We start from the raw sequence: 26129 nt of genomic DNA, 5'->3' as shown, positions 1-26129 counted from the left end.
TTTTGTCAACCACAGGGAATTCCCTGGGCGTCCCCTCTACGTCATAGAGTGACGAGCGGAGATCCTGATCACGTGACAAGTGCCACGACGTGCACGTGGAAGTAAACGGTTAAATATATTGTGCTTTTGAATGGTAAATATTAAAATAAACCATACACAGGTACATTTACAACTTATATTGAATCACTGTGAATACATCAATGTCATTTACATGACGTTAAATAAACAATCCTAAATGAACAAACATATTTACAATTCCTTAACATACATCATCTCTATAAAATGTAGTTACTAATTCAGATGCACTACACAATAGAGATATTCAATTGATATATGTTTTTTACACACGTTTTTATACATTAGGGTTAGGGTTACTCTAGGTTTAACCCAAACCAATGTGACTACAAATATGGCGCTGATTAGCATAAAGCTGTATAGCATGATTCTAGGGAAATGTAGTTCTTAGCAAAAACATTTTTTCACAGAAATGGAGGTTGTTAATTCTAAAATTAATACTAAAATAAGAGTGCACATTTGTGTAAATATATTTTAAATATATAATTAGTTAAATGTGTGAAAATTAATTACAGGGTATGTTTTTATGTGAGACTGGGTTGTTTATTCCCCTGCACACAAATTATGAAAACATTTTGACAATCCACTGAGAGATGGATGACATTAAGGAGGCGGATCACTGCTTATAATTCAGAAAGGGTGGCGTCTAAGTCCTTAAATTTTTGAAGAATGTGCTGATCATTTATATATATATATATATATATATATATATATATATATATATATATATATATATATATATATATATATATATATATATATATATATATATATATATATATATATATATATATATATATATACACAGTGGGGCAAAAAAGGTATTTAGTCAGCCACCAGTTCTTCCACTTAAAAAGATGAGAGAGGCCTGTAATTTTCCATCATAGATACATTTCAACTATAAGAGACAGAATGGGGGGAAAGAATCCAGAAAATCACATTGTAGGATTTTTACTGAATTAATTGGTAAATTCCTCGGTAAAATAAGTATTTGGTCACCTACAAACAAGCAAGATTTCTGGCTTTCACAGACCTGTAACTTCTTCTTTAAGAGTCTCCTCTGTCCTCCACTCGTTACCTGTATTAATGGCACCTGTTTTAACTCGTTATCAGTATGAAAAACACCTGTCCACAACCTCAAACAGTCACACTCCAAACTCCACTATGGCCAAGACCAAAGAGCTGTCAAAGGACGTGAGAAACAAAATTGTAGACCTGCACCAGGCTGGGAAGACTGAATCTGCAATAGGTAAGCAGCTTGGTGTGAAGAATCAACTGTGGGAGCAATTATTAGAAAATGGAACACATACAAGACCCCTGATAATCTCCCTCCATCTGGGGCCCCATGCAAGATCTCACCCTGTGGGGTAAAAAATATCACAACAACAGTGAGTAAAGATCCCAGAACCACATGGGGGACCTAGTGAATGATCTGCAGAGAGCTGGGACGAAAGTAACAAAGGCACCATCAGTAACACACTACGCAGCCAGGGACTCAGATCCTGCAGTGCCAGACGTGTTGCCCTGCTTAAGCCAGTACATGTCCAGGCCCGTCTGAAGTTTGCTAGAGAGCATTTGGATGATGCAGAAGAGGATTGGGAGAATGTTGTATGGTCAGATGAAACCAAAATAGAACTTTTTGGTAGAAACACAACTTGTCGTGTTTGGAGGAGAAAGAAAGCTGAGTTGCATCCAAAGAACACCAAACCTACTGTGAAGCATGGGGGTGGAAACATCATGCTTTGGGGATGTTTTTCTGCAAAGGGACCAGGACGACTGATCCGTGTAAGGGAAAGAATGAATGGGGCCATGTATCGTGAGATTTTGAGTGAAACTCTCCTTCCATCAGCAGGGCATGGAGATGAAACGTGGCTGGGTCTTTCAGCATGACAATGATCCAGAACACGGGCAAAGAAGGAGTGGCTTTGTAAGAAACATTTCAAGGTCCTGGAGTGGCCTAGCCCTAGCCAGTCTCCAGATCTCAAAACCCATAGAAAATCTTTGGAGGGAGCTGAAAGTCCGTGTTGCCCAGCGACAGCCCCAAAACATCACTGCTCTAGAGGAGATCTGCATGGAGGAACGGGCCAAAAGCAACAGTGTGTGAAAACCTTGTGAAGACTTACAGAAAACATTTGACCTCTGTCATTGCCAACAAAGGGTATATAACAAAGTATTGAGATGAACTTTTGTTATTGACCAAATACTTATTTTCCACTATAATTTGCAAATACATTCTTTAAAAATCAGACAATGTGATAGTTGAAGTGTACCTATGATAAAAATGACAGGCCTCTCTTATCTTTTTAAGTGGGAGAACTTGTACAACTGGTGTCTGACTAAATACTTTTTTTGCCCCACTGTATATGCAAGTCTTCAGTACCCTTCTGCCATGATATACATGATGTCATTATGAGGTTCCCCAAAGCGTCCGCCTAATGTTCCTCCAAAACTGAAGCAGTCAGACATGAGAGAGAGATGCTGCACTTTAGCAGGGGAAACATGCTGCGGGGATGGGAGATGTGACACGACTACTAAGCTATATAAATGGATAAAAGAACCGCTTTATAGAGGAGTTGAGGATGTGCTGAGGAAAAAAAGGAGCGGTGAGGACAGAAATGGATGACAGACATCACCGTACCAGCTGTACTGGTGTATTGATCACTTGTAGTTTCTTGATTATAGCAAATGCTCTCCACATGTGTGTCTAATGTGCGATTTCTGCAAAGGCACAAAACACTGCGGCGTGAGTCTATTGTCTGTTCTCAGAAACAGCATTAGCCATACTTCAGCATACGGCTGCGATCTCTTGAATAATTCTATTTGTTCCAGTTTGAGTATTGTTTCTTTAAAAGATTATTATTCTTTGGCAGTACGCAAATGTCTACCCTTGGTGTACTGTCTGAAGCTGTTACAAAGATGTGTTTACACCTGCAAACCTGGCTTATATTTTGTGATTTTTTTTTTTTTTAGTAATTATTTGACCCTGGTCCAAGGTCTGTCATGTCTTATTTATTTTCCAAGAAGTAATTGCAATAGTTGGTGCCATCATCATTTTAAGGCCACATTATCCTACAGAACAGTAATATTGTTATAATATGTATGTGTTAAAAGCTGAAAATAATAAAACATTCCCATTGTCAAATCTAGAGACAATTGTATAAAAAAATGTAGATAAAATAAAACCACACAGCCAAAACAGAATGTTTTCAGTCATTATTTGTTTGTGTTAATAGGATCTCCTCTCATTCAGCCTAAAACCCCTCGGAGCGGTTGTCGGGAACACAAACCTCGTCTCACAGCAACATATGATATTTGCAAAAATGAGACTTATTGTTTCCAGACACAATTTTACTGTTTTTTCATGCTAATGGCAACACAATTAAATGCACTGAGGAACAGTATTTTGAAAAAAAACCCTCACCAAACAACTGCAATACATTAACAGGAGACAATCAGCATTTGGGAGTTTGAAGTTTGCTGAGAGTTGTACACAGGAACGTCATGGAGAACCAGGTTTGAGTCGTCTTCCCCCTGTTGCTGTTGTACTCTGAATCGTCATTTTTGGATTCAGTTGCCTTTTCCTTGTTTTACACATGACGACCTGCTTGGTTCAGGTTTGGTACAGCACACAGATAAGGTCGGGAAAACATGTCGGGCCAACTGCATTGTTGGTTACCGTGTAGTGAACTTAACAGCGCTTTAACACAACGCTACGTAACTGGAAAACGTTGAGATTTACACCTTATTTGAACTTTAACTTGAACAACAAACCCGAGGGTTAGGGTTCAGGTTATTTTCGACCAAATATTTCTGTAAGATTTGGTATTAAAGGAAGCAAAATTTACTGCAGCTGCAGAATGAAAAGAAGGCGCTTCTTCACCCGTGTGGTCAATTTAACATTGCAAGTGTTGGAAAACATGTTGCCCCCAAAATATACACGAACACTCGATAAAACTCGATTCAATTTACTCTAAAAGTGTTACTTTTAATATAAATAGTGTTTAAATAACCCTGATAGCAACTAACACTGACAAATAAACACTGGCAGGTTTGCTGCATCCATCACTGGCTGATGACATACTACTACTACTAATACTCTGGAATATATACTCGGTATATATTCCAGAGTACTTCTTTGAGTAAACTCTATAAGAGAGCTCAACGCACACACTGTCCAGTGTGTGAATGAGTGCTTCGCAATTTAAAACAGATGTAGTTATCTCATTGGAAATGGTGATACTGACCTTTCTGCGTTAGCAAGTTCATCATCCGGATACTGTGTGATGACAGAAAAGTGAGTCATGAATGCAATTATGCTCTTATGTAAGTCCAAGGGGACAAGTGTGCATTTTAGAAATATAGGCATACAGTATATTGCTTAAAAAAAGAACAAAAGAAAATACAGAATTTGAGTTTGCCAGCACAGATACAGAATTATCTGTTTCCTTGCTATTTCATATTTTCCTGTGGCAGCAGGCTGGAAAAACACCTACTAGCCTCAAGTAACATGTTATCCCCATTTGATACGGTTCATCGCTGCTGCTGCTGCTGCTTCTGAATGTGTGTACGTGTGTGTGTGTGTACGTGTGTGTGTGCCTGTGTGAGAGAGCGTGGGTATCTTCCATGACGATGTCACATACTCTTTGCGATGACCTCAGCTGTCTCGTTTTGTGACGGTTATCCTGCGCTGACATGCAAGCGGAATGAGTGGTCAGTAACAAGAGAGCATGTCAACATGACATTTGATGTGGTTTTTAGTTTTAAAAACAGCAGACCTGTTATCTCATTTCACTAGGACTCCCCTATGTTGAATGTTGAATTATAATTTGTAGCTTTTTATAGTGATTAATAAATTAGGCTTTCAGGGAAGTTATAATTCATTCATAAAAACAGCTTTCTGGCGTGCAAGGCTGTGGATTTTTGCCTCTCTTCTTTTGTGGATGCTGCTACATTAGGTCTTGAAATTATCTCCAAAGGACTGTTTGACCTCAAACTTTTATTAAGTTTACCTGGATGATGATTTACCACCATTCTTAACTGCAGGGCTTTCAAGCCTTATTAGAGACTGGGTATTGATTTACTTAAAAATACATTAACTTAAGTAGAAGTCATCTTGGCTGATACTTTGGCTTATTGAAGATATATATTTGTCTTGGTGGTAGCTGAGTTGAATGATAAGTGTACAGAAATTTAAGTAAAGGAATAGCGATTAAATGCAGTTTCAAAATTTGACTGTCATGTTTTTTTTTCTCTGGTCTTTTCAACAGATAAATCCACCTATGATGCCTCTGGCTCCTCCCCTTTACTGACTGACCCTGCAGTCGCAGGTTCTCCTGCTCGCCCGCTGGCCAGGCTGCCGGTGGCGGAGGACGCCGTCCGTTCAGAGGGCGACTCAGAGTCAAATGGGAAACGTCAGTCGAGGCAGCCTGCTTTTTCGTCCATCTTAACTGTGATGGCGGGAACCGCCAAACAACAAGCGAGTCCCGATCAAAGTAGAACCTCACCGACTATCAGCAGGGAAGAGACCCACACCACCCAATGGCCTTCTCGTAGTTCCAGCCGAGGCTTGGACTTGTCCTCCTCCTCGTCATATTTGGAAGACAGGATCCTCCAAGCCAGCTCAGGTCTGATTTTCAGCATGTTGTTTCTGAAACGCACTACACCATCTCAGGCCGTTGACTCCACAGACTCCCGGCAATCACAAACATCATTAAAAAACGAGAGGAAGCCTCTCTCGTTATTTCCATTCTTATCATTGACATCAATGTCTCCTTCAGCTCCATCCATGTCCTCTGTGCCATCGTCCTCTGCATCTTCATTTTTTCTGTCATCATCCACTGAGTGGATAAACAAAGCTGCTTCATCTCAGGGTCAGGTAAACGCGCCTTATACAGAGAAAAGCTCATCACCAGCAGGGCCTCCGGGCTGGATGGACAGTCTAACAACTGCAAAACCCACTTTTCATTTAGTTGATGACCTACATGCCGTTACACAGGGAATGCATGATGCCACAAGCAAACCATCCAACTTTTCCAGCAAAGTCGGCACTAAAAAAAGCAATAAAATGACAAAACAGTCCTCGTTCCATTTAGTGGATAAAATGCATGATATTTACATAAGGAGCACCAGCACAAATGCAATTTCCAGACCAGAAACCAGCACATTTGCTACTTCTTCAAACGGTGGTCTGAATAGTTTAGATAATTTATACGGACCCATTCAAAATCAGAACACAAGCACGAACTCTATATCTGCAAATAATCCTGAAATTAGCCCCTCTGTTCCCTCCAATCAAGGGAATCAAGCTGTTCAAAGGCAGCAGAGAGCCTCATGGGATCTCACTTCAGCGCTGCTGTCTGCCCATCCTAAAGGCTATTCAGTTTCTAGTCATGTCACACAGCAGCTGTTGCACCACGCAGCGTATATCAGAAGAGAAGACAAGGATGCAGTGGATCGTCACACTTTGGTTCACAGAAGCATTCCAGTCGTGTCACCGCTCACTTCACGAGTTGTAAATCCCACTGTAACACCAGCATTGACCTTCACATCCAACAAATTGTTTCTTACAGGAGCTTCAAAGTCTACGGCCGATCAAACGTCTCTGTCTCAAACCGCAATCACCAAACCAACGCGTGCCCGCTCTGGCAGGGCGTCCTCGGAGAATGCATCTAATCCTGCTGATTTACTGACAGCAGTGGGTTACAGCAGTTCCCGACTTCGTGCCATCAGTGTAAATCACAAAGAAGGAGCGATATCAGGAACAGAGCTCAGATCTGCCTCCACTCAAGCTAACCCGAGTAACTCACTTGCACATATCCTGCGGAGAACTGAGTCCAGTTTGAGCAACAGTGTGGAAGCGCCGTTGTCCACATCAGAGTCAGATTGGCCACCAGCTGTTCAGGCATTAGTAACCAAAACGGAGGCTTTTAAGGGTGTAACTGACAGAGGTTGGGCGGCTCTGAAGATGATATTTACTCCTTACAGTAAGAGGACATCTCCTTCAGATGCTGCAGAGTTTGCAAACTATATGACCTATAAAACCAAGCTTCAAAGCAGCTCATACTTCCCTCAGCCCACATACCTCTCTCTCATTTTCAAATCAAGCCATAATGATACAGATGGCTCCAATGAGAAATATATCAATCGGGATAGAAATTCTGCCCCTCGAATATTTCCCTCTGAGCGTCCTCTTCCGACAAGATTCCCCCTTAATTTCCCCCTCACATTTCACACGCCTCTTTTAACTTCTAAAACATCTCAACAGACAGTAGCATCCTCAGCGAAAACCCCTGCATATATAAAAGTCAAGGAAACCAATGAGGTTCAAAAGAGTCCAAGAAACTATGCAACGTCAAACATGTCACAGGGAAGCACATCTTCAGAGCATTTCCACAGAAATACTGCTCGGAGTTATGTTTCTCCTTTATTAAATGGAAATCAAGAGTCTGCTCTGATCAGGGACTCTTCATCTTACAAGACAGAGCCGCTCATAACACCCCTCCCATCATTTATAACTTCAGAGGTTTTCTTTATGCAAAGTAAAAGCCATGGAAAAAGATCTTTTACTCAAATCCCTTCTTTTTCTGTGACTTTTGATGCTCGTATAGAACCTGTTAAAAGCCCCTCTCGTACAGCTGCTGCGACTTTCGTGGGACATCGTGAGCAGACACATCCTTCCTCTCGGTCAGAAATGATCCCAACACGAAGGAAAAGTTCCTCCTCACTGGTACCGATCACCAGCGTGAGTGCTGTTAAACCCAGTTCAGTTTCAGACGGACCAACAACCGTCACCTCCGCTGCTTTCCCTGCAGCATCTTCCTCCGTTAGTGATGGACAGAACGGCGCAGAGACTTCGAGCGCTATTTCCACCTTTGGCACAAAGCTAATGGCAATATATACACAGTGGAAAGCCACCAAGCCCATGCCTCTTCAAAGTAAGGCTTTTGAATCAGAAATAGGGCCTGCTAGCTTTGACAGGAGAAAATATAGTTTTCCAGCAGATGGCTCATCATATGAGCATCAAAAACTGGAATACAGACAAGAACGTGATGTGCAGATATTGAATTCAAATGATTCAACAGCTGCCACCAGTGATCCAGATCAAACTGTTGGAGAGTATCCATCTTTTACATTTGTTAAAGGGACATCAGACCATCAAGAGCAGGGTCTTGAGTTGTCCCCTGCTTATCTCAGACCTGCTGTGGCTGGAAATGCGTCTCTGTCCCCATCTTACGTAACCGCTGATTCTGAAACATCCTCGCAAACTGTTGATCTTGCAGTCGAGTATAAGAGCGAGCACAGGCCGCCTCTGCCTGATGTTCTCTATCCCGAGTCTGCATTTCACTCAGCAGAGACGCATCCAGACAATATTACAACAAATACAGTTCTGAAGAGATCTGAAGTGGTATCATCCTTTGCCTCATTTCATTTGTCATCATCATTATCTTCATCATCACCAGTAACCTTGTCATCTTCATCTTCATCCTCTCAGTTCTACGTGAAGCCTGCCTTTTCACTCTCATTTTTGCCTGTAAGTTCAGCTGGTATGATGTCAGACGGAGTATCATTGTCTGTCTCTGTAAAACCCACGTTTTCATCACCGACTTTAACCTCATCATTAGATTCTGACCGCTCGCAGGAAGTGACTCAGACGTTTGCTTTTACAGAGGCAAAGGTGGATGAGTTATCTGCTGGAACTTCTAAATCCGTCGTGCTCTCGTTCCCCAAAGAAAGAGAGGCCGGTCTAGTCCCCTCTCAATCAGACAGGATTACACTTCCTACCGGGTCTGCTGAGGGGGCATCTCAGGTATCGCCGCTGACCGCACAACAGGACACCACCACGGCCTCCGTGACGCTTTCCGCAGCAACGCCGGCTTCAGCTCCCAACCCCCCCACCTCCACCACCACCACCACACCTCTCGTCAGGGTCACGACTCAGTCGACCGCCCCGACCGCACCCCAGCCCACACTCACGACCAGGAGAACCACGACCAGCACCGTCGTCAAGACTCAGTCCAACCGGAGAACGTTCACGCCACCTTTGTCGAGGACGAGCCCCCCGAGGGTGATCCCCACCGTCTTCCTCTCCCCCTTCACCACCACCACGGAGGCTCCGCCGCAGCAGTGCAACATCACCGAGAGACTGTGGGTGAAAACAGGTAAAGAGAACAAAAACATATTCTAGTATTTTTGTGACATCTTCACCTGCTGCCTGACTTTATGTCTCTCTTAGTTGTTTCCATCTATGTGAGGAGGAACAGGCTGGATAGCATTCAGAGGCAGAACCTGCGAAGGGGACTGAGTCAAGGCCTCAGGAAGGCTCTGAATGACACGTCTGCCCAAGCACAGGTCAGGCTGCAGATATTTACTACTGAAAAACAGCACTTTCATCCAGGAAGCACTATATTTAACAGTTTATGTTTTCTCTCGTGTTTGTTTGTGTGTTTGCATGAGATGTCAACAAAACAGTACTGTGCTCTTTAGAGTATTGATCCATCGCACGTCAAGAGGTCAAACGCTTCACAAGTTATCTTGGATTTGTTAACATCGCAAATACATTAAATGATTCGGGTGTGAAGAGATATCGACTCGTGTGAGACCTGCTTGAGACCCATTTCTACTCTTGATACGACTTAGGGTGTTAGACCTGTTCTTCTTTTATTGTTGTTGAAGGAGCATGTTTTACACACACTCGCAGTGTCTACAAGAAGATATTTTCCACTAGCCTTACCATCGATACACATTCACTTTGTGGGAATATTCTTGTGAAAAAGGTCTAGTAACCCTCCCAATCGGTCATTTCTATTGGTACAAATTGTACCGAGCCAAACACAACTCATTCAGGAGGACCGGAGAGCCACTATTCAAAACAAACAATACGTCTGCAGAATTTCTACTAACACATGAATCAGGTTTTTACTGCAACACTGACAGCAGCAGTTATTCACCCGGTGTTCCAACTCCACTGCAGAACGTTTTGGATGTCTTCTAATGAAACTAACCTGAGACTGTTCTGCCTACGTCACAGTTTTAATTCCCCTGACTGGTTGCATGCATAAACTGTATAAAAACAGCTGGACACCCCCCTGTGACATTACCCATAGGTTGTCTGAAGAGTGTGCTTGAAGCCTCTCGTATCGTATCGTGCTGCGTTGCAGCTGGTTGGACCACGGCCGCCTCATGTCGCTCACTGTTCGCCATTAAGTTCAGCTGACTCGGCTTATGCTGACCGTCCGTCCATCCATCCATCCATCCATCCATCCATCCATCCATCCATCCATCCATCCATCCATCCATCCATCCATCCATCCATCCATCCATCCATCCATCCATCCATCCATCCATCCATCCATCCATCCATCCATCCATCCATCCATCCATCCATCCATCCATCCATCCATCCATCCATCCATCCGCTGATCTGACGATGGCAGCAGTCTGAGCAGAGATGCCCAGATAGTTCTATTGTGTTCATTATGTCTTCAGATAGATATCCTAAAGTTTCTTTTTTCCAGACAAATTCCCGCTCCTTACCTTCAATCTGACAGTTTCGGCGGTTCTCCCGCCTTCCTCAAAGTGTCACGTGATGGGAAGTGACAACGTCCTTATCAGCTGTTTTCATGATGAGGGCGTGGCCAACCTGCCAGGTTTGACAGGTCGGCCACGCCCCCCGCTGTCCGCCCAGATTTGCTTTCAAAATGGTTCCTTGCAAATAAGTTGTCGTTAAATGTTAATAAATCTAATTTTATTGTATTTGCAAGTAAAAACAATAAATATTGTCCGCAAAAAGCTAAGATTTCTATTGGTGGTATTACAATCAATCAGGTTTCATCCACCAAATTTCTAGGTATCTTTGTGGATGAGAATTTGTCCTGGAAAGAGCATATACATTCTGTAACTAACAAAATCTCTAGATACCTCGGTATCATCAGAAGAATCAGAGGTTTGGTCCATCAGGCTTGTCTCTTTACTCTTTATTATAGTTTAATTTATCCTTATCTCATTTATGGCAACATTGTTTGGGCAAGTACATATTCATCAAATTTACACAAATTACTCATTACTCAGAAGAAGTTTGTAAGAATAGCTACTTCTGCTTCCTATTTGGCCCCATCTGCCCCTTTGTTTAAAAAATTAAATTTATTATCCATCTATTATATTAACATACTCCAATCATGTGCTTTCATTTACAAATGCACTTATCTTGCATATATATATATATATATATATATATATATATATATATATATATATATATATATATATATATATATATATATATATATATATATATATATATTTTGTTCTTGCTATTATTACAGTATAATGTATTTTCTTGGTGAGAACTTTGAATAAGCCCATTTAGGGCTTCCTTTCTCACCTGCACATATTTTCATGCTTTTATGTTCATTTCAACTTTTGTACCGTTTTTATGTTGGGCAAATAAGAAAAAACAAATCAAAAATCAAATCAGATTTCCCAGATCCCAGACACTTCCTCCAGCTTTTCTGGGGGGGTTCCGAGGCATTCTGAGGCTAATTATTTCGAATGATGCTAATTAATATGACTGTGCATTCTTATTAAATCTGCCTTAAAACAATTCAGCTATTGTGGCATGCACATAGTTTAGTCTTAGTTTTAGGCTTCCATTAAAATAGTGCTGTATATTTAGTGGCGCAGATGTGTCCTGGGAACACCTGTGGCAAGCATAACAGCAATAAAGAGTCCCCCCCTCTGACAAATGACAGATATGACACTGGATGCAACCAGATACATGTTAAAGGGCGGCCCTGGGGTGGTTATAAAGCAGGCTGGAGAGGAGGCAGAAACGGTAAACAACCAAAGGGTCATTTTGTTTCATCAGTTGATCACCTTCAATTGACGTATTAAACTCACCCCGAGACCAGATGCCTGAAGTAACTTCAATTGCTTCTGGACTCGGTGAAAGAACTGGTGGGAATTTGCGTCACTATGTTTTATGAATCAATGTGTTCTGAGTCATTTAAAGCATAAAAGATGTATAATTCTACTTTAATCGCTGGTGAATGGTTTCTAATTTTGCACCCGCCAGAAAACTGGATATGTATCATTGTACCAAGGACCCTCATGTAGGGTATGCGAGGAGATGAAGACCAATATAGAAATTAGGTTGACTGACTGTGTCCCAGAAGGCAGAGCACGGTGTCACATATTTGAGTAACTGTACCAACAAGATGTAGATTAGGACCGAAGCAGAGCTTTAGACAGATTTCAGGCTTTTATTTACAACCAGAGAATCGACATGAAGCCATCCATAGTTTGGACACACTAAATTTGGTTAGATAAAAGATTAATTAGAAGGAAAGCACTCCTAGCATGCCCCTGACAAAGCTGCTGCACACACAATGATCTTTGTGTGTGTTGATTAGTCATTTTTGAAACAAGTCATGGTTCCCAATGTGCCAAAATGGATCACCTCTCTCTCTCCTTCTTTCTCTCTCTCCAGCAAGTCTTTAATACTGCCACTCAGTTTTACTTTGTATTAGGAGCCCAACTCAGCAATGCAAAGTTATATTAAATTGCAGCGTCAGTGAGTAGCAGAAACATATTCATGCTAGTACTTGTGTGAAAAAGGACGTAAAAGTCTGGAATGTGAGAAAAATATCGGCTTCCTGTGCAAACACCGAACAAATGAAAACAATGGCAGCTAGAGATAAATTATCCTTTGTTAGGGGGACTCCAGGGTGCATGCAATCTCAGTAAATGTCTTATCGTTTTGGATTTCTTGATGTGGAAGTATCAAATAGCGAAGCCTGTGGATACATCCTGTCCCTGTGAAGGTCAGCACACTCACAAGTTCACCCGGGTCTCTCTCCACGGCCTCAAAAGGTGTCTTTGATCAGTGCACCCCTGTCACCCATTTCATCATTGCATGGTTTCTTTTAGTAGCACTGCTTTCTCGTCCAATAGGAAGCAAGCTGTTGGCTGGGGTAATTGCTTTTGTGTTTAATTATAGGCTATAAATGGTTGGGAGGAGAGAGATGTGCCAAGCTGATGGTAAAAAAGATGATGAGAAAAAGACGGAATGAAATGAACCACAAAACTACTTTAAAACATAATGGTCAACTACTTTTGTGTGTGTCATATGAGTTTACACATGACTCACAGCCATTTGAATGCCAGATCTGAGATCTGTGGGGTTAATGGGCCACAGTCTGTCATGCTCTTCTGAGATGAGTTAATGAATGTGTTGGAAATGCAATCTCTTAATAACACCTTCCCATGGGTGAAGCCGGAGAGGATGAAGCGATAATAAAGGTCTCTTTTCACAGCGCTTGTAACAAGGCTGAGTTGTGCCGAGCTGAGCAGTGACTTTCAGCCACCGTGACGAGAGGCTGTTTCAGCCACTTTGTCGGCTGAGGCTTTCAGATGGGTTTAGATAACGGATCTGAATGGTTTCACCTCTCCTGCACAACGCCTTAATCCATCATCATTCTCTTTCCTGTCTCCACGTATGTAAGAGTTCATTGAAAAGTCAAACCGTTCCTGACAAAGACACGCACTTTTTACCGCTTCATGGGGCACAGCTGCCAACACTCATGGATTTGGCATTTGCTATTGCCGGGGAATGTGATTTCACTGATACCTGCCCTCATAACAAAAGCCTCTCTGTACCAAACTCACTTATTTAACAGTCTCTCCTACATCTTCCTCTTATCACATCTTCTCCCACATATCTGTATTCCACAATCACACTCTCTTCTTCCTCACAATCTCATTGGTAACCAATTAGTCTACGACATGTTGTAAGTACGATATCGGTCCCGTGTAGCTTATTGCCATTACTGTCGCTGTTATTCATTCCTTGTCCTTCAGCTCATCCAAATAAAAAAACATATGAATATTTATATAACTTGTGACGCTTTGAGTTAAAGTCTCAGTTTCCTTTTATGTTTACTTTAGTATAGTATGAAAAATCAATATAAAAACCTGCTTCACAGTCTTCCCTTTTTAGCAGAGATTCTGCAGTGCTGCTGAAGTGCTGCAGTTAAAAAAGTCTAAGGTGTGACAAATAACATTATCACTGGCTCTCATTCTAGTCGAGTCTTCCAGTACGCAATCGTGGTAGTGATAGTGAGTCAGCACGCATGCACACCACCTTACTGAACATGAAACAATTAGTTTAACCATTAGGGCGATGCATCTTTACGTGTCGCAGGATTCAGTTTGATTCAGTCACATGGTCTTCATGAACCCTTGCCTCCATACAATCTGGAACTGGTTATATCATTTGTTGAATTTCTTGCTGCCTCTTATTCTTATGTAATCTAGTGACTCTGAATACCAGAAGTCTAAAACCCCATTTTGCTAAGTCAACTTTTTGTTGTGAAACAGGTTAAAAATGTATTTTTCTAATGTGTAAGTTGATTCTGACACTTAGTGAGAATTATAATTCTTCCATTAAAGACATTTTGCCAACACCCCCATCAAATATCATTCATTTTATTCTACTTAGTCCAGATGTCCAGTGTGCAGCCACCCCCCCCCCCCCCCCCCCCCCCCCCCAGCATAAAAATAAATGTTTCAACTTTGTTTATGTGGCAGGGTGCGTGCCACGGGGGCCCGACCGAAGGACGGAGAGACACAGAGCTTCGTGCAGACCCTTTATTTCACTTAAACACCCCACACACAGTGCACAAAAATGACAGCAGCTCCTCTGACCCCTTCGCTGCTGTCCAGCTCTGCCTTATAAAGGCAGGCCGGGTGGAGGCGTGGCAGCCACTCAGGTGGATGGGACACAGGTGCGTGTCCCGTCAACCTCTCCACCCGGCCACACACCCCCAACGCCAATCTCGAGCCGGGGTCCGTCCGGAGCGAGCCTACCCCCCCCCCCCCCCCCCCCCCCCCCCGCCCCCTCGGAGCGGGAGAGGAAGCCTGGAACCCTCCGGGCCTTCCTGGTCGGGGGGTCGTCCCCGGCGTCGGCCTGACCAGCGCAACGGTCGGGGGGGGTCGCCCCCGGCGTCGGCCCGCCCGCCGTGGAAGACGCTCTCGGGGCCAGGCCCATGGTGGCCTCGGGCCACACGGTGCGTCCACGACCGTGTCCCTCACGGCGCAGCCCCGTCCTGGAGCTGGTGCGTCCCGGACCACGCTCTCCTTGGTGACGCAGCCCTGCGCCAGCTGCTGGTCCGCCTCTAGGACCGCCTCTTCCCCCACACTCTGCTCTGGCCGGTCCGGCCGGTCCGGCCGGTCCGGCCCCGTCTCCGCGGGACCCGCCGTCGCGGGCGGCTGCGCCTCCGCAGCCGCCTCCCCCGCCAACTCCGCCTCCCCCTCCGTCTCCGCCGCTGACTCCATCCCAGGAGCCGTCGTCTGGCGGCCCGCAGCTTCTGCCTCGCGGCCCCTAAGCTGCGCCACCAGCGCTGCCGCGGCGAACCTCAGACGGGGTGCAGGGATGGGTCGCTCCGTCGGTCCCGCCGTCTCGGGAGCCGTCACCTGGCGGCCCGCAGCTCCTGCCTCCCGGCCGCTTAGCTGCGGCGCTGGCATCTCCTCCCGCGCTGCTGGCGCAGGGGCGGGTCTCCCCGCGGCCACGAGCGCCTCCATTGCGGCCAGCTGCCTCTCGCCCTGGTCGCGGAACATGGCCGTCATGCCCGCCATGGCCTGGGCGAGCGCGTCCAGGGCCCGCTCCATGCCTCTCCCCGTCCGTCCCTCGAAGCCCCACGTTGGGCGCCAGATGTGGCAGGGTGCGTGCCACGGGGGCCCACAGAGCTTCGTGCAGACCCTTTATTGTTCACTTAAACACCCCACACACAGTGCACAAAAATGACAGCAGCTCCTCCGACCTCTTTGCTGCTGTCCAGCTCTGCCTTATAAAGGCAGGCCGGGTGGAGGCGTGGCAGCCACTCAGGTGGATGGGACACGGGTGCGTGTCCCGTCAACCTCTCCACCCGGCCACAGTTTACATTTCCAAGGAGGTTAGATTAAAAAGTGTTTTCTACGTATAGGGTGGTAAACTAATGTTAATTTGAATGCACTGTGAGGAGCAATAAGTTGAAGAAAAACAGGACAGTTTAAACTTTTCCAAACTTGCTATTCAACTACTTACTTACTATAACTATTCTCATCTGTGCAAAAATGCTGATTTAAGAGATACATAATTAACACAGAGATGCATAAATGTTTTTTTTTTACATTTAGAAATTAGTATTGAAGAATATTTGGCATCAACCCTGTGCACGACTGAACTGACGGACATGTGTCCTTCTGTAGCATTAGTGCCAGGTGTGGTTGCAACAAACCTTATCTGACCCAGTAACTACACAGGATGCAGATGAAACAGGCTTGAGACCTTCCCCCAGAAGAGAGTGGACCACAGTTTTGTGAACCTTGTGCAAAACTATTCTATAAGTTTGGCTTTTTGGACCCAATCATTGTTTAATTAATGAGCTATATTCTTTGACAAATGTCCAATTTGACCTCTTTTCTTCCCCCCAACTCTCAGGTGGAGACTGTATTTGGGTCTCCCAACATGACGGTGGCTTATCATGTGACTGGAAGTGATATAGTTTACCCTCCATCCGTGGTGATGGAAGGCTTGGCATCCTACGGTCGTGATAAACTGATTGCAGACCTGCGACAGTACCTCCCCATGGTAACAGCCCTCCCTGTCCCCGTTACGTTGTGGCGATCCAGCCCAGCCAACGGCTTCCAGCTGAAAACAGGTCAGCCCGTGCTTATGCAGGATGAAAACAAATAAATAAGTCAGAGATACGCACAAGACTTAGTGCCATTTGTTCCTGTTGTGAGTGTGCACTTAAAGAGAGGTGGAAAAAGTGAGAAATACATTTTTGTGACATTCACCAGAGAAAAAAATGCCATTATCAGAAAGGTCCCTTTACATTGATTCTAATTTTTTTTATCTTTGACTCACATTCTTACTGTTCATTATTACACGAAAATAACATAATCACAATATTAAAAATGTGTTCATTGACACGCCTTTACTTCTGTTGCAGTGCTGCAGTTCGTTGGGCCCAGCGATGATCCTCGATCTTGTCGCTTCTCCCAAATGATGGAACAGCGGCTTGAGAAGGTGTTCTCTGAGGCGCAGGCCAAAGCGTTTAGCAGCAATGGCAGGCTCTCAGTTCAGGTACTGTCGGGGAATAACTGGGTTGCATGCCTACACTGCAAAAACACATTTTTAAAGACAGCAAAAACCCCTTGATTCAGGAAATTTCGAAAAAACTAACTATTTTAGACCATTGTGTTAGCTTTAAGAATTCTTGTGAATAACATTTTTCTTACCCCATTGACAGGGATATCTTTTTGCTTAAAACAAGACAGTTTTGTCTACATTGAGGAATATAAGGGTTATGTCTAGAGGGCCTATCTTTGCACTCAGTGTGGTTACATGCACATCTAAAACAAGCTATTGGCAACAATATAGCTAAGAATTAAACTGGAGTTTCCGAGAAATCCAAGTATACATCTGCGAGAAGACAATCGATTATTGAGTGAGATGCGTTCGACTCCACCATGCTAGTTGACGCCAGATGCACTTTTGCACTTCTGGTTCCTTCTTTGTTGTCCGTTTTCTTCTTCTCCTACTGTGTTGATATTCTGGCTTTTGCGGTGTCGTCACTTCCAGAAGGGGGAGTCCCGGTGCAGTCACTAGCTCGGCTAAGCGTGGGTTGTGTATACATGCCGGAATAATTCAAATTAGGATGCATTATTTGGCACTAATAGCTCGATCTCAAGAGCTTCAGTTCGGTTCGACTACAGCCCGGATAAGGTGTATATGTGCCTTTTAAAAATGTGATAATGGTCAGGTTAAGGCAATTCGACTTTCTCTTAGTGCATGTAAATGAGTATATATCTACAAAGGTGTTGCATTCACTGCTTGGGTTTAATGCTGTAAATAGCAGACATGGTGTCACTGCACTTAAACTTACCAAATTAAGAACCTTTTAATAGCATTATCTCTAGGGAACATTCTACAACACAAATACAGAATTCATTTTTATTAAACATTTACTGGAATAAAGATAACAGTATGTCCCTTTGTAGACGTCAGTGTTACCATGTAGTTTATGTCATTTGGCAGCCACAAACAGATACAAACTGGGTGCAATCTATTGTAAATGGCACCACAGTGAATTGAGGTATTCGGTTTTTAAGAGCTTCTGCTAAGATGCAAATTAATTATGCTAGAGAAGGAATGTTTGCATGAATTTTAATGAGCTGCAACATTAAAGTGCATCTTCTATTAACGTTAATTTGACAGTTAAGCATGAACGTAAGAAATGATGCTGTAATATCATTGCATTTCATGGCTTGCCAAATTCTGTGCTTTCACGCTGCTGTATGAGTTTGATCTGTTGATACAAGTCATGCAAGGAAACTCAATTTTTTGTCACCCTCTTCTACATCGTTGACTCCTAATTTGCTCATTAAACAACACAGTCCCCAGTCTCTTTTCTGTGTCTCTCCTCTGACCTGAACTGTTTTTGTGTACGTGTGTTTTCTTTTTTTAGATGCTGAGCGTATCTCAAGCAGCAGGCTCTCCTTCTGTGTCACTGGTCTACGCTGTGAAAAACAGGACTGTTTATCTTAATGGCACGGCTGCCTCAAACCTCCTTGGTCAGCTGTCAGCTGAACTGGTGGGCTACTTCCTCTTCTATCCCCCACTTGTCATTGCTGAGCGTAAGTGGTAGTTTCTGTTCTGACACGTTTTAGTCTGTAGTGATTCAAAAAAATCTACGTCTCTAAAAGTGTTGCGAGTGCACCAGGAGTTAAGTCCCTATGACTGAGTGACACTCCAGTTTAAAGTAACCAGATGTTTTTATTTATTTATTAATTTTCATCATTTTATCTTTGTCGCTCAATGATAGTTAATGATATATACTGTACATTTAAGCCCACGTCTTCCATCTTAATGTCCTTTGAGGGCAAACTCAGCCTCCATCTGTTTTAATGTTACACACAGACGAAGACAAATGAAGTATGACAAAGAATCCACAGGAGTCTAAACAGCTGTCCCAGTGGAGTCCCAGTCTGTCTCTATTCCCAGTTCGGATGCTCAGTAGAGGAAGAGATAACACACAGACAGAGACCTCATAGGCACAAATGACAAGGCATAATCTGTATGGTACCTTATTCATCTCTGGAGGAGCAATTAATTGTTTTTAACAATCCCAATTGTACTCAATTCACAACAATCATTCAAGAAAAGAGCATCTGCAGCTGATGTACAGACTTAAGCTTGTTTTACACTCAGTTTCAAACAGAAGCTGCCTTAAAATGTTCATTGTTGAACAGAAACTGGAATGGAGTCCCTATTGCTCTGTCTGTAAACAAATCCATCTGACCTTCATGATTTATTGCTCTGACGCATTAAATAGTCAGCAAAACACTCAAATGGTTTACCCTGAAGGCAAGTCGTCATATTACATCACATATTGTACTTGAAGCCTCTGCAGATCCGAGCCAATAGCATGAGAGGAATGACAATAACATCCTCAGCAGTCTGTATCATAGGTGTTTCAGCTGTATTTTTTAATCATCTGTGCTGCTCATGTGTAAGAGTCACATTTAAATACATTCAAATCCATTCTCTATACCCGTTTCTACCTATCAAGGCTCTGCTTGAGCTTGCTTCGGCTTTCTTGAGGCAAAAGGCAGCAGTACACCCGGGAGAGGTCGCAGTAAATCACTGGATCTGAATTCAAGTCTTAAAGAACACCAACCAAACAAAAAAAGAAAATCATTCAGATACATATTTATATATATATATATTTTTTTTTTCTTGTTTAAAGGGGACCTATTGTAAAAAACACTTTTTCTCTCGCTTTAACATATATAAAGTGGTCTCCCCTCAGCCTGCCAACTCAGAGAAGGAGGAAAGCAACCAAATTCTGCAGTGTCTGTACAGCCGCCCGGATAAGCCGTCCAGTGTGATGTGGCTTCTACGAGCCGTTCAGATTCTGCTCCCGTCGTTAAGTAACGAAAATGCGATTTACATACTGTAGGTTGGCCTCCGATGCGTGTAACCACGCCCACAACTAACTTCGCCGGCCAGAGCCTCCGCCATTTTTTCGTAGCGTTGTATCGCGTCATTCAGGCAGCCAATCAGCACAGAGCCTCATTATCATAGCCCCGCCCACTCAGATAGATAGATAACGTGGTTAGAGACTGGGAGGCTGCAGACATGGCCCAGAGGCTGAATTTCTAATTTATTTAGCAAAAAAAATCAAAAGCTTGTTTTTAAGACATTCAAGGCCTGTTTAAAATAGGTATTAGATTCCATAATAGGTCCCCTTTAAAGTAAAGTACTTGCATGTTCGGCTGCAAGTGCTGCCAATCTAAACTCAATGCTGTGTCTGAATGTAACCTGGGGGTCCCTCCCTGCTCACATGCACAAAAATGGCTTTACGTTCACCAAATCCATTTTCTGAACCTTTTTCATCCTACTTAAGTGAGTCGTAAGTGGATTGAGCCTGTCCATGCTGTCATACAGGGAGGGGGGTACGCCTTGTGTATCACTGAGCATCCTCATGATTTCCTCCTCTGTAAACAGAGCTTTGTCTTATTGGGCATAAAAAGAAACCTAAACTGTGGTCAGTCCGACAACACTGAGCTATGTAGAGCAACGCTCAAGATCTTAATAGAGTTTATGCGTGAGCCTCGATTTAGGTCAGCACCTGTCTTGTAATACCTTGTGACAAAGCATGGTCTTGAGAGCATTTCATTTGGCCCCTGGCAACAGCCACGTGGGAGCTATTATGTTCCATCTACGTGTCCCATTGTGAACATTGCCCAGAGGGAGTTTCTTCAAATCTGACACAGATGTTCACCTGGACCCGAGGGATGGGCTTATTTGAAAATGTGTTTCTGGCCAAAACACTAGTCATTTACAATCATAATGAATTTTCCCAAACATGTATGTTAGGATAAAATCATGAATTTTTTATTTTTTTATTTTATTTTATTAGTTTGCACACAATAAAATTAACACTTGCAATCAAAATAGTAAAACAAATGTGACAGGAGAGGTCAAAAAGCCAACAGGCTTATGCAACGGACCTCCCCTCAATTTAGGAAGTAAAACAGTAATTACAAAAAATCAAAAAACAAAAACAACAAGACGAAGACTATAAACAAAAACAAAGAAGGTTTGACTACATAGTTACAGATCATCAACACACACACAAAAAAAAACCAAACAAACAAAAAAAAAAAAAAAAAAAAAGAAAACTTGACATTTTTTAAATGTGAATTAAATGAGATGATACATTTCTTTTAAAAATCTCTAGAGAAGCAGAGCTTTTGATAATGTGAGATTTGGAGTTCCATATCTGTACACCGCGATATCTGAGGGAAAACTGTCCGTGTTTAGTTTTATAAAAAGGAAAATGAAAATGATTAACCTGTCTAGTATTATATGAATGTATTTGAGAATTATAAGTGAAAAATTACTAAACAAATTATGCCATTTTACATCCCAAAATGTCATAATTTGTCCATAATAACCCAGGAGTAGGAGATGGTGATCACATTTATCTTTATCCTGAATGGACACCGTCACTGAAAGTGCTGTGATGATACAGATATACCGGAGTTGTAAAGAGTCTGCCTTTTTGAATGTATTAGTCTGTTATACTTGCCTCCAGTTCCAAGGACTGTGTTGAATCATGACTTCCACTTTGTCTTTCAACGGAATAACTTTTATTAGCCAGATAATAAAATACTTAAAAAGATCCTTTTATGCTTTAGCGAAGGTTTCCTTTCCTTCATTGTGTTCAATAGTTTTTTCTGCATGATAAAGCCCAAAGTATACACTGGCGGGAGAAAACACCACTCCTGGACTACCTGAACATGGCCTCTGAAGTCCAGGCTTTGCTTCATTTAATTCATGCCTACTATTGGCATATTTAACACTCCTCAAACGAAGAAGGGCCAGCTGGCTCACACTCCACTAGTTTGGATCAATTAGCTGACCAATAAGAGCTGATTGGCCAACCAGGCAGATGCCCTAATAGAGCTTTGCCAGTAATGGCATTGCTTAATGCAGCAGTTATGCTATGGTGTGAAGCCATGCCTGAAGACAAATTAGCAGCATTCTGCTTATACTGGTACCGTTTACAGTTCCTCCACCATCTAATTATTGTCACAATCAGTGGATGATACAGACACAAGTGTGACTGAACGCAAACGAAATGCAACATTAAATAAATAAATAAATAAATAAAAGTCAGAAACATGGATGCTTAACGAAAACTGAGGAAAAGTGGATTGGTGAGCCAGGCTATTGACATTTCTAGCTGTTTTTGCCCATCTTGAAGCGAGCCAGAAGTGAACTACTTCAGCATTAACGCACTGCTAAAATGATCAAAAGTTTACAGCTGATTTCCAAGCCATCTTGTTCTCATCCTTACGTTGACACACACTTAATTCTGCTTCCAAGCAGAATTAAATGATACATCTGCGGCACTCCAAGACTGCTTACTTCTGCCAAATATGGAATTAAACATTCCTGGATCCTATGTGGTTATATTACTGTCTTCAATCAATATAGCCAAGTGCACGTACAATAAAGCGGTGACAGTTTTGCTGATCTGACTTCTTATTGGCAGGCGGGAATTTGACAGTTTTGATTTGATAGTTTTACAGTTTAGTTTCAACAAGAACAAATGCGATCATCTTCAAACAGAAGCCTGAATGACAGGATGAGTGCTGTAAGTGAAGCCCACAAGATACTGTACGTATGCCAAACAATGAATCTGAGTGCAGAAACAACTGTGAGGAGAGGCTGAGTGTATCCACACACAACCACAGTTAAATGCGAATTAAGTGTTTTGACTGGAACCTAAAATATGATTTTAAAAAGAAGACAATAAAATACTGAAATGTCTACATTTAATAATAATAATTAAAAAAATGCTGCTATATTTAAAAATCAAACTAGTACAAGACTTTCCAACAATGATCTAAATTTCCTGAAGATGTAGATTAACAACTATGAGGGGGGATCCTCTCTAAGCTGGTGTATGAATGTAAATTACATTGTTGAAGTTACCAGAACAAAAGGCAGGTGCTTTCACAGCGTGGCAGCTCACACAATCACCTATGTAGTGAACCGCAGTGTGAAGTCACGCCGCCGAGCTCTATAGGGCCACTAACCAAAACATAGTGATTTAGAGAGAAGGTGACAAGAGGTGCCGCAGCAGCGTGCAGCATGACTGCAATAATATGCTGCTGCAACACAGAGGCTTCTGTAATCCTCTTCTAACGTACAATTATAAACCTTAAAAGATGAACGGTTAAGATAGGGAGCTGGTATGCCAGCTTAAATTATACTACAACCTTTTGCTGAGGCTGGTGCAGGAATAGGAATATATATATATATATATATATATATATATATATATATATATATATATATATATATATATATATATATTAGTGATGCACCGATTGTTCGGTAACCGAAATTGTTCGGCCGAAAATGGTAAAAAAACACTTTCGGTGTTCGGTGGAATAAGTGGGAAAAAAACCGAACAATTAATAATGGCGTTGTAAAATAATGAAATAGACTGGCCGCTCCCGTAACGGTTGCACCACAAATATAAATCGTTGGCCAACCAAAAAGTAACCACATAAGAATTTTACCTAACATTCAACAGGAGGTGGAACCAAAACAACATAATGCTGGGAAATTTTCATTTTTTTATGTTCAATAAATATTTTCTACCTTGTAATTTTGTAAAAGATTTTTTTCTTTGAAAAGCATGCCTAAATCAAATGTATTTGATTTATGCAATGGTGAAAAAATTGGCAAAATAAAATGAAAAACTGCGAAGAACCATGTTCGTTATTGTTCGGTATTCAGCCAAGTGTTTATTATTATTTTCGGTTTCGGTTTCGGCCACAAATTGTCATTTCGGTGCATCACTAATATATATATATATATGTATATATATATATATATATATATATATATATATATATATATATATATATATATATATATATATATATATATATATATATATTCTATAGAGAAAAACACATACTTTTTCATATTTTCATACTTTTTCACAATTCAGAGCCTGGTGTGCCCTTTGTATTAACCTTCTTACTCAATTACTACTATACCACCCAGAATGCTCCAGCTCTCTTAGAAGACCTATAGCGTTTATGGCTCTCATTATTCACTTTCACTGCAGTGGCCTTTCCATCGGTGCAGATGTGATGTGTTTACAGTTGACTGATGACCAGCTCAACCTGGTAAATAAAACATGGTCAAATAATATTCTTCTTCTTTTGGAGATGTGGAGCCTCAATCGTCCATTAGTAACCGCCTCAACCAGCTATGGATTATGAGATATACAGTAGATGACTGCAGAAGGAACATTTAGAGGTTTTGCCTTCCCAACTGAGGACGTTGCATTTCCAAACTTGATTTACAGGAGCTTTGGGGTTAATGGGGTTGCTTCCCTTAAACCCAGTGAAAGGAGGATTTAGTTGCTGATCTGGAATGCAGAACCACAGAGGCCAGATACCAGTCGTGTTTTATGTGGGGTTTAAATGAAGAGAAATTGAATCTCTGTTAGTAAGCCTTAAATTAAAAATCATCCTGTGCTGTGATTGAATTCTGCTAGAAAATCAGGTTACACAGACAGAATGTTTCAGTCGCTGAACAAATAACGAAAGGAAGGAAAACTCCATAACTACAACAGCAGAACCTGATATGGAGGCAAACCCAGAGAGACGGGAGCGTGAGGGAAAGAACAAGAGCGTAGGCAACATAGATTCTGCTGTTTGTTTTGTAGCCTCACTAGTGACATTACACTTTTCACAGGAGGTGTGAGGATTAGCTCGGAGCAACTGGCTCCTCACTCCAAAGTCAATTATAGCAGTAAATAATTAACAGTACGGGATTCTCGCGCCACCTTGGGCTCCGGGCTGATGGAAAAGGCCCGAGTTCTCAGTCCACTCTTAAGGGCCCGTTGGCAGCACCGAGGTTCCTGTGGCAATTGTGTAGGCTGGACTGTAGCTCTTTTTGACCTCCAGCGCTCTCCAGCTCTGCTTCTCCCAAGTGGACTATTAGCAAGACTGGATGTCACAGCCTGCAAATGAAAAGTGCACTCTTTTTGCTCGTGCAAAATATGAAATAATGTTTGAACAATATAGCCCTTTTTTTTTCCATTACTTGAAATGAGTTACTGTTAAGACCAAAAGCGTAACAACGGCCAATAACGTAATAACTGCCAATAACGTAATAATTTTGGCCATTTCAAATGTAATAAAGCCAATAGTGTAATAATGTGCCAATAATGTAATAAAACTTTTGAGTCAATAACGTAATAACTTTTTGCTGATAATGTAATAAGGCATTACATTATTGGCTGGTTATTACGTTATTGGCCTGGTATTAAAAAAAAAACTTTCAAAATGTAATAACTGGTGCCGATAATGTAATAACACATAAAAATGACAGCAGCTCTTGGAAATAAAGGCTTTTGTGAAGTTTTTGTGCAGTTTGCTAATCAAAAATAGGTAGCCTATAGTCGACTATAGTACACTGCACTGTACACTGCAGTTCAGATTTTGGGATTGGAAATAAATAATAATGCAAGTCCAGGAAAATATATGGTGAATTCATTTGACACCTCAACACCCTCAACGAGACACTGATTTTATGGTATATGCATGGTACACATGAAAAATTGCCTGTTTAGACAAGAACGTCTAACTGCCCAATAACTGCAAAAAAAAACTTTATTTCCAAGAGCTGCTTTCATATTTATGTGTTATTACATTATCGGCACCAGTTATTACATTTTGAAATTGGCTTAAAAGTTATTGGCTCAAAAGTTTTATTACATTATTGGCACATTATTACACTATTGGCTTTATTACATTTGAAAAGGCCAAAATTATTACGTTATTGGCAGTTATTACGTTATTGGCCGTTATTACATTTTTGGTTGTAACAGTTACAAATTTCCTTCAGATGCTCATCACAGACCAGCGGAGGTTCATGTGAAATCTCCTCCCTGATTTCCCCTTCACAGCCTCTA

General features: G+C 42.0%; 1 protein-coding gene across 1 annotated transcript in view; it reads left to right on the top strand.

Moving 5' to 3' along the window:
- The window catches only part of kiaa1549lb (KIAA1549-like b), a 93176-nt gene that overhangs the window by 35244 nt on the left and 31803 nt on the right, over positions 1 to 26129 (top strand). The window contains exons 2-7 of the mRNA XM_061744411.1: positions 5343 to 5699; positions 8742 to 9233; positions 9308 to 9423; positions 16550 to 16769; positions 17064 to 17197; positions 18582 to 18750. Coding sequence (XP_061600395.1) covers positions 5343 to 5699; positions 8742 to 9233; positions 9308 to 9423; positions 16550 to 16769; positions 17064 to 17197; positions 18582 to 18750 — 1488 coding nt within the window. The remainder of the gene's footprint in view (positions 1 to 5342; positions 5700 to 8741; positions 9234 to 9307; positions 9424 to 16549; positions 16770 to 17063; positions 17198 to 18581; positions 18751 to 26129) is intronic.

Source organism: Cololabis saira, chromosome 2, assembly GCF_033807715.1.
Source record: "Cololabis saira isolate AMF1-May2022 chromosome 2, fColSai1.1, whole genome shotgun sequence".
NCBI lineage: Eukaryota > Metazoa > Chordata > Actinopteri > Beloniformes > Belonidae > Cololabis > Cololabis saira.
Note: the sequence above shows the minus strand (reverse complement) of the source record. Positions and strands in the feature narration are given on the sequence as shown.